Source organism: Thunnus thynnus, chromosome 3, assembly GCF_963924715.1.
Source record: "Thunnus thynnus chromosome 3, fThuThy2.1, whole genome shotgun sequence".
In the NCBI taxonomy this organism is placed as follows: Eukaryota; Metazoa; Chordata; class Actinopteri; order Scombriformes; family Scombridae; genus Thunnus; species Thunnus thynnus.
This window is the reverse complement of record NC_089519.1, coordinates 9502906-9512753: the sequence shown is the minus strand read 5'-3', so window position 1 is coordinate 9512753 and position 9848 is coordinate 9502906. Positions and strand designations below refer to the sequence as shown.

The following is a 9848-nucleotide window of genomic DNA, read 5'->3' as shown; positions in this document are numbered from 1 at the left end:
ATATGAAACCTGTATCATGCAAAAGTAGTCATAATCATTCAAGAAAAAGGCCTATGTTTTGTTAACAAAGTTTATAAATTGTATAATAAGGCTGTGTGCTTCCTATATTTTTGCATATGGAAGTCTTTATATCTTACTTTTTATGAGAACAGCGTACTTGGACGTTTTGAACATTAAAGGACCAGTGTGTAAGATTTAGGGGGCTCTATTGGCAGAAATTGAATATTATGGACATAATAGAATATAGTATTCATAAGTATTTTTTAATTAGTGTATAATCACCTGAAAATAATAATCATGTTTTCATTACCTTAGATTGAGCCCTTTATATCTACAGAGGGAGCGGGTCCTCTTCATGGATATATACTATCCTAGAACCTAGAACCCATGTTTCTTCAGTAGCTTAGGCCCAAACCAGACACTGGCTCTAGAGAGGGACTTTCGGGTTTTTTGTGAGTTTCGCGGCCACCGTAGGTTTTCCTACACGCTTGGTTGCAATATGCAACTTCACCGCTAGATTCCAGTAAATCCTACACAATGATCCTTTAAGCAAGAGAGGGCGTTTTAGTGAAATGAAATGTGTTGTAGGTGATGACAATAGATACAGGCTAGACCTAAGTTACTGACCGAGCTCTGTTGCAACAGTCATGGTCAATGAAACTTAAATGTTCAGTTTATATATAGACCACTAGAATAAATGGCAGCAGCTCAGCACCCACGGGGTTAATATGAAAGCGTGAGCTTGCCTATGGTGTAAAGTGTACATGTTGCCAGGCAACACTGGATCTTCAGTGAGGTCAAGCTAACTCTGACTGTAGGCATATTTGTCTTCGCTAAATGTGTACAATATTAATAGACTACTAAAATGCCGTTCAGTACCGACACAATTAAACCTCCGCTGCATGACCAAATCACAGAAATGCAGCGGAAAATTCAACTATTGGGTAAGTTTGTTTCAAAGTAGCCTGGTTGTCGATAAGAGTCCATTAGAGTCCGTTTTGCAACAATTGTTTATGCTAGTTTTATCAGATAATTGACGTTAAGTTATTTTAACTATGTCAGTGTGAACTCCTAACAGAAAGAAATCCAACAGAAGGAGCAGTTAACTTAATTATTACGGTAGTTGATGACCTATCGTGTCTGTGTATTATTGGTGTAACAATGAAATATGTCCTCCAGAGGGCGACAGAACTGCATACTATGAGAGCTCTCAGTCCACCATCAAGAAGAACAGAGAGTCCATCAGACAGCTGAGGCAGGAGAACAAGAGGCTGTACAGGAAAGTGGCAGAGGCTAATGCTGTAAGTTCCCTGCATAGCGCAGATTGTGTTTTGTCCTCATTTATCACAAAGAAACACTAAAACTCAACATACCTGACTCTCATGGCAGTTACAATCCTGTTCACTTTGCCTCCTAGGGTGATGAACATATCATCAAAGTGGCCTTTCACAACAGAGGCTTGGAGAAGGATGCCTACCGCAATATGTCAGGGAAGGTGAGAGGAAGGAGCATGAATATAAAAGACACAGCAGCCTTGTTTTGACATTGAGTCTTGCTGTTTATGGTTTACAGAATCTGAACACTGCTTAGATCCTCATACAAGAGTTCTCAGCCTAGTTTCATGTCATTGCCCTTTTCTCAGGCGGCCATCACAACACTGGACCAGCGGGTGCTGTCCAAGATGAAGCGTCTCAATGCCCTAAAACACACCACCCAGAACTACCAGCACCGCCTGGACGAGTTGAGGATGGAGTACCAGAGAAGGAAACCAGAAGGCAGCAGTGGAGCACAGTCTGCTGATGCGCGTGCTCGGAAAAGAGAGGAAGATGCCATGGTAGTTACATCAGGCTCATGTAGGGATTAGCAAAACATGATAATCTTAATTGTTATTTCTTCCTGGTGTTCACTAGATGCACTCAGAGATAAATATCTTCGTGAACAATGCTTTGTACATCTGTTTCTGTTTCTCCAGAAATTGCGGGCACTGGAGAACAATCTGGAGAAGACCCAGTTTAAATGCAAGGAAGCTGAAAACATCATGACAAACTATCTAAAACTCAAAAGTCACCTGCAGGTTAGCCCAAGATGCATGTTTGCTTTTTAATCTCAAGATAATGAATTAAATTCAACTGCTCTGCTGCATGTTGCATTATACACCCGCATGAGAGTGAAAACACTTGTACACCATTCATGTTTTGTACACAGTCTGCTAATCATTTTCATTTAGGTATTTTATGCAGAAACAATAGATGGTTTGCAGTGCTCTGCAGGGTAATGGCCTGTGATATGACACTTTGTTGTACCTTTGACAAGGTACTCTGTGTTTGTGGTATGTAAATGTGTAAACAACTTCTACAGTGGTACAGTACTTCCTGTCCCAGGCCTCATTTTACCTTTGTTTGAACTTAACTTGACCTCCATTTTTGCATACAGGATATTTTTGAATTTTGATCACCTCACAAATATTCCCCAGTGGTAGACAGTGTCAAACCAGCTTCTTCTATCTCTCACTCTTCCACTTTTTACCCTCTCAGGAGGAGAGTCTGACTTTCCAGGGCCAGTTGGACAGTCTGGAAGCAGAAATCCTGAAGCACAGAGAGGAACATCACAACCTACAGGTCATGAACAGCGAAGCCCAGCTCTCTAAAGAAGCTGCTAAGGTGACCTGCAGCCTCCTCTGCCATGAATTTACAACATACAGAACATGTTATGAGTAAAGGCATTAAGCATTCAACATCACTTTTTTCACTACTGATATTAGTTAAATGCATCTCTCGTAGAGACACTTCAGGGACTATTTCAGTGTTTATCTGATGTAGCTGTGTCCTTTAACGTATAACCAGCTTAAGCAAATGAGACTATTAGTAAGGAAATGTTCTGGCACTGAAGTTCCTGCCAAAGTTGCACAGCCGCAAATAGAGATATATTACTGCTAAGAGGCAGTAGTACTCGCCACAAAAGCTAATGCGTTTGATTATGTAGCCTTCTAAGCCAACAAAAATGTTAAAATTCTATACCGACTTTAAATTCTGGATCATAATACTGTTTATCTCACTTTGTTTCCTTCTCTTCTTCCCTTGTTCCCCTCGCTCACTCTCCAACATTCATTTCCCTTTCTTCTTCCTTCAAGGCTGAGTTACAGCAGCAGGAGGAACTGCTCTACAAGGAGCGCAAAGACAGAGAGCGTATTATAGCAAGCTACAGGAAGAAGGTTGAGGAGCGTAAGGCCCAGGCTGAGAAAGTCGACAGAAGGGTGAGATAAATATGGTGGTTTATACTGTGTGTGTACAACTTAAGAGGCGTAAGTTTGATTTTGGTGATGTTTCCTCTTTTGATCACCTACATAAGCATTCTTGTTGGCCGCATGAACTTACGATTAAACATTAAAATGACATCAAGAAACATGACCACAGAGGGGCCTTCAAAAGCAGTCACCACCTTTACTTATATTTGGTCAAACGAAAAACTTAAATTTGGCTACCTGCAGGCTCAGAGATCAACCATGCAGCCGGATGAGCTGAGCAGTGAGGCCCAGCGCAGCACCACCAGAATGGCAGGTGAAGAGGAGAAAACCATCTCCACCTTTGAGGAGGCCTTCCAGCGAATCAAGGAGGCCACTGGAGTCACAAATATACAGGTATGGATTTACTGTATTCACTGCATCATGTGCCCATACTTTCCATGGATATTTTATGTGGTAACTATCAGCGTTTATATAACCACACGTGTCTTCATGTGTTATGTGTGTAGGAGATAGTGGAGCGTTTTATCTCACAGAAGGAGACACACCAACATCTGGAGAGGCTGAAAGAAGAGAATGAAAAGATCATGCTGCAGCTGAAGGAGCAGAAGGAGCTCTTATACCAACAGTTCCAGGACATGAAATACTCTGGGGAGGCTAAACTCTCCAGGTGAGACAGCATCATGCACTACTGTACCACCATTATTCCATTTACAAAAATGGCTTAAATGCATATTTCCATGCAATATACACATTCAATATATAAAATATGATGGTAAGATTAATTCTGTTTAAGAGAGCTACAGAGGTAATGGGAGTGCCTAAGTCTAACTATTTAAATAACTTAAATAATCTGGAATGTCAAAATTAAGGGTTAGGGATTAAAAATGAAGAATCTAATGACCTCCTGCTCTATAACTCATCACTCTCATGGTCTATGAGGCCAATGATGAGTTTCATTTCTTATACAATCTTTTGATACAACTGTATTAATGTTTATTCTCAAAGCTTTTTCTTTGTGGTTTAAATAGCGACCAGCAGATGCTGGAGGACTGTGAGCAGCAACTGCAGGCTGAACAACAGAGATGTGATGCAGCCAAAGAGCGCCTGGATTGGCTTGTTAAAACCCTCAGTACTGTCCGAGCCGGAGAGGAGCACCTTGCAGACAAACTTCAGCACATCACGCTGGTAAAGTTTAACTATGGCTTTATTTCTTTATTTCTGAACATTTTTGGCAAATTCTTCTGTTCTCCCTTCAGAGTGAGCACACAGTGGCTGAAGTGTCTCCAGACTCCGATGAGTTTGTGGTAGAGCTGATGACCCAGTGTGAGCTGAAGCTGCAGTTACTGCAAGAAGAGCTTCAGGGAAAAGATCACGCTGCGATTATGAAGGAGATGGAGGAAGAGGAGGTGAGACGAAGTTACACAACACTTAACCAGGGGTTTGAAATACAGGTTCTGGTTTTGGTTAGGACATCAAAAAGTACTGTAGTGACAGGTGTGTGGGAAGGGCACATGCCAATCATTAGATGAGTCACATTGTACAGTTTGCACTCATTAATAGAGAATGTTGGCACGTGTGTGGTACTACGCATGTAAATACGTGACAAATATATATTCATATTTAATAAATACTGTTACTGATGAAAGAAAATCATTTCGAAACATCTTTTAAAAAACTAGATTGAAATTTTTTAAATATGGAGATCTGAATCAGTGAGCAGTCTCTTCTGTTAGAGCTGTGTGTCAGCTTGAACTTTCAATGATAAAAGCAGTTTAGCATTAGGTGGCAATGGGGGCTGTCAAGGTACATAATGAAGCATGTCGGACTCTTATTTAAGCCCACAGTACAGAGTAATACTAATGAACGCAGCATGGCTGAGTGTGCTCCTCTGCTTGCACTGCTTATCCAAATGAAAAAGCAGCTGTTAGAGCCACCTGAAGTGTTTGCTCTTGATTACTAACGCTCGGCAGGACCTTCTCTGTTTGAGAACATGGAATATCAGAGTGTACCAGAGGAAACACGTAACAGCCTGCCTGCCATTTACTAATGACATTGACTGTTTTACCCTCAGATACATTTTTAGAAGGCATAATCTTTCTAACTGACGTAAGTCTGAGCTGATAATTTCAAAATCAGCCCGGCCTTGTTTGCCTGACCGGTACGGTTGGAATATGGTTTGGCTGTCAAACGACCTGCAGCTCTATCATAAAGGAGAACAGAAAGTCTGAGAAAGGCCAGTCTTCTGCTGGTCATCATATCTGTTAAAGTCTGAGTGAATTATCAAAAAAAGGATCCCGTCTCTCCTACAACTTTGGCTCATTTATTAGATTTTGTTGGCCTAAAACTAATTTCATTTCCTTGTGAAAAGAAACAAATGTGAAATTAAGAACATATATATATATATATTAGCTTACACAAATTTCATTGTGTGAAAGAGTGAGCATGATGAGGTAACTAATAAACTCCACAGAGGCAACTGTCCGATGCACAGCGGAGGACGGTTCTGGCCTCCCTGTTGTCCATTAAGTCCTGATAATGGACACGTTATCAGGACTTAATGTCCACCTTGAGGAAGGTTGGTGGACTGTGCAGACACCAGGGACAACAATGGTAATGGGTCCAGGACTTTATCTGTCTGTCCCTGACAAAGTCTGATAAATGTTGCATTTATAAAGATTAAAAATGAATTACAATGTTGTCAATAAACCAAAGCAAAAACCATGAAAATTGACCTGCATAAATTCTGATTTTATGGCAAATAAGGGATTTTGTAGATTTTAAAAAAAGAATCATATAAAAATTAAATTAGCAGAAATAGAAAATACTTGTCTTTCTGTTGAGAGTCTTTGACCACTGAATGTTTTCAACGTGTCTGTGTGCTGCTTTGAGCAGTTCTTTGTCCGGATTGAGGGGAAACTGCCAGCTTACAACACGCGTGTCAAGCTGCCTGAGGACCAAAGACTGGACCTCTTTGACAACGGTGAGTTGGCAGCCACCCACACACACACACAAACACACACTCTCTACATTTTTCTTTGTTTCAACTTTCACTGCTTGTGTCTCAGAGGACGAGAGTGAAGAGGACGAAGCTGACATCATCTCACGGGAGGCACTGAAGCGTCAGTCTCAGCTGATCATCGACTCCAAGTCCAAGAAAAAGCCCTGGAAGAAGAAGAAGGGCAAGTTCTGATCCAACTCCACAGTCTGTGAAGAGAAAACACTCACAACCTGGTCTGAGTGTAAAATGAACTCAGGTTTAGGACAAAGAGCCCATAAATATCTGAGTCCATTGGGTTTTTATCCAAATATGTTTGTGTCTTTGAAGCTGGTTACTTGGTGTAAAGGTGAGTTTGTTTTGACAACAGTAATGTTCTCTGGCCTGTGTCACTGTTGCACCAACACTTGTTTCTCCGCCTCTTTTCTACAGTTCAGAGTTCTACTCTCTGTCTCACTGGGAGGCCAATAAAAACAGTCAAAACATTTCTTTCACTTTTTTATTCATTTTTACCATAAAGGGTTGTGCAGTATGTGGAAGAAACAGGTAACATGTACCCAAAGGTTTTCTCTGCCAGTGTCCTGCTGATTGAAACCTACCAATTGTGAATCACATCAAAACTAAAGATGCTCATGTTTTGCACGAGTATAAAATATGATACAGAGCTGCATGTGAAACCTTCCCTGTTTGGACCCATGCAGCACCAACACCTGAACTATTTCTGCTATGTTCAGTGTCTCAACAATTGTTCTGCCTCTTTGCCCAAACACTTTAGTGTTGATTGAGCCAGCTCTTGGATGTTAGATGGATTGTTTTGTTCTATCACAGATAATTGTCTGTATGACAATTATTTCTGGTCACTGCAGAAGCAGCGATTGATTGACTTACAGAATGTAACCAGACAGACAACTTTTTGCTCTTTGGCTCCTTTGTGTGTGTGTGTGTGTGTGTGTGTGTGTGTGTGTGTGTGTGTGTGTGTGTGTGTGTGTGTGTGCAGTAAGTTCCAGGAAAGCTTGAAATTAGAGTAGTGGTGGTTGTAATCTAATCTGCAGTCGGATTCATGTCACGTTCACTTCCAATATTCAGCTTTTAATGTTTCTCTTGACTGTCTGATATCTGTTTGACTTTTTTAACAGTAATTTTAGCATCTTTTTAGGCTCAGATAAATATTCTGTAAAACGTAGTAGCCAGTGATTTTTGACCAATACAATTCTCCTGTGACCTCCCAGATAGCAAAATTGCTGTGGCCCATATCCGGCCTACACTCGACACTTTCATGTGGCCCACATACTGCATGGACTGATGGCACTTGGGAGGTCCGCTCCTGTTTGCCAGATCCGGGCCACAAGCAAATCATAGCAATGCCACATGTAAACCAAAAACTAAACAAGTAAACCAGATCTGGCCCAAATCTGGACCACAGTTCATTTTTAGTGTGGCCCTTATCTGGCCTACTTTCCATATCTTCATTTGGCCCAAATACTGCATGGGATGATGGCACTGGGGCATTCCACTCCTGTTTTCCGGCAACAGGCCTAGCAACATTGTTTTTGCAGTCACCACAGTCAAGATGGTTTGCAAATTCCAGGACCTGTGGATAAAGCATTTGTGTGTCACTGGAAAGACAGCTGCCTTAAGCTGTGCAGCCCCCAGCAAGGTGCTATCAGTTAATCAGTTCAATTAGGTACATGTGGGGTTCAACCCTAATTGCACCAAACAAGGCAGAGGAAACCAGTTCTTAGACTAGAGGTGGGGACTGTGGCTGGACTGTTAGGACAATGATCCCTGGACTAACAGAACAGCAAATTCCATGTTTATAAGAGGAGGAGCACACTTTGCTGTAGAAAAATAATCTTCTGGGAGCATTTTCAGAGAATCTTACCTGAGTCCCAGTTGTAAATGTTATCGGTGTGTATGCACTCACACTGAGCTTCACCTCTAAAATTTTTTGATTAACTTAGAACCACAGTAAATCATATCTCATAACATATATCACATCCAGATTAGCCAGTTCTGAGTGTTCCGTATCTTGGCCAACACTGACCCAGATATGTTTTAAGATGACCGGACCACATTGGCTGCATCATATGTTGGCCACCTCAGGCTCACTTTCAGATTAGCCAGTACTAATTATGCCGCATCTTTACCTATAGTGGCCCAATACTGTTCAACCATATTCACCATTTCAAATATGGACCATTCTAGCCTCACACCCTGATTAGCCAGTGCTTATTGTGTCGCCAGAACTAACCCAGACATGTTTAAGATAAACGGACCACACTCAGATAAGCCAGTATCAATTGTGCCACACCTTTACCTAAAGTGGCCCAATAATGTTCAGCAATATTTGGGCCATATTTACTTTTTCAAATGTGGGCCACATTTGGCTCACATTATGACAGCCAGTGCTGACTGTGCCATACAATTGCCAAAAGTGGGCCAAATTTGTTGTATAGTATTTAGGCCATATTTGCCATATCATATGTTGGCCACTTTAGGTTCACATCAAGTCAAGCCAGTGCTTACTGTGCCGTATCTTTGTCAGAACTGGCCTAGGTATGTTTTAAGATAACCGGGTCACTTTTGGTTTACACCCACGTTAACTTTTGTCGACTGGGCCAGATCTTTGCCAAAAATGGCCCACATTTGTTTTGGGATATTTGGGCCATATTTGTTATTTTACATGTAGGCCACTTCAGGCTCACATCCATTTTGTCTGGGCCAGAAGAAGGCCAGCAGTGCCGCATCATTGCCTGAAGTAGCCCACTTTCGTATGCTATCTGGGCTTGCTGTTATCTTCACCTTATAAATTTGTCTTTTAAATTTGACTTCTCTCATTCCAACAAGTTGTATTGCAATAGTGTTTAACTTCAAGTTTTAATATTTTAAAAGTCAACCTGTTGGCTTGTAACCCCTTCAAATTAAGTGCTGTCTACTTCTGACCCCACATCGCAGGTTATTTCCTCAGTGTGTGGATGTGAGTTACTGCATGAACAGTTCAACCAGTTACTTTTCCTTCTTCTCAGATTGTTTCATTTGAAGGATTTTTTCATATATCTTGTATTTCACATGTAGAAAGGCAAAAATGAGAGAAAATGATTTTGTTGTTCCTACAGGTTGGAAGTCACTGATTTAGACCAGGGACTGCCATTAACACTCAACTGAAAGAAGGTAACAATTCTGGGGTGAATGTAAAGTTCTCAGCTATGTGTCTGACCTCAGGCCTTAGAAATGAAGAATTAATTTACAGCAAGCCTCTAATGAACTGATCCCCTAAAATAATACCTGAGATAGAAAGTAAGAAAATAAAGTTTAAAAGGAAGGCAAATTATTTGATTCTGTCATAAACAACTGACACATAACACACTTGTTCAAATATTCACAAAAGAAAAGGAAGAAAAACTAAAAAACATTATATATATATATGTGTGTGTGTGTGTGTGTGTGTGTGTGTGTGTGTGTGTAACAGAGGACAGAGCTTTATTTAATCTTTATTTAATCAGGTGGTTTTATTGGGATTCTCTTTCAAGAGTTTTTCCATCATGTTGGACATTACTGGATAATATGCAGGCTTAGAATATTGGTTTATACATCAAGAAATAAGTGCAC

The 9848-nt window shown here is 40.8% G+C and overlaps 1 protein-coding gene across 1 annotated transcript; it reads left to right on the top strand.

Annotated features, from left to right (window-relative positions):
• The first annotated feature begins 523 nt into the window (after window positions 1–523).
• On the top strand, window positions 524–6724 carry odad3 (outer dynein arm docking complex subunit 3). The gene is made up of 13 exons (XM_067584046.1): window positions 524–944; window positions 1180–1301; window positions 1418–1495; window positions 1643–1834; window positions 1973–2074; window positions 2535–2660; window positions 3131–3253; window positions 3488–3637; window positions 3751–3911; window positions 4273–4429; window positions 4501–4650; window positions 6137–6224; window positions 6310–6724. The coding sequence occupies exons 1-13, from the start codon at window positions 866–868 to the stop codon at window positions 6432–6434; spliced, it is 1653 nt and encodes a 550-aa protein (XP_067440147.1). The 5' UTR covers window positions 524–865; the 3' UTR covers window positions 6435–6724.
• The last annotated feature ends 3124 nt before the right edge of the window (window positions 6725–9848 follow it).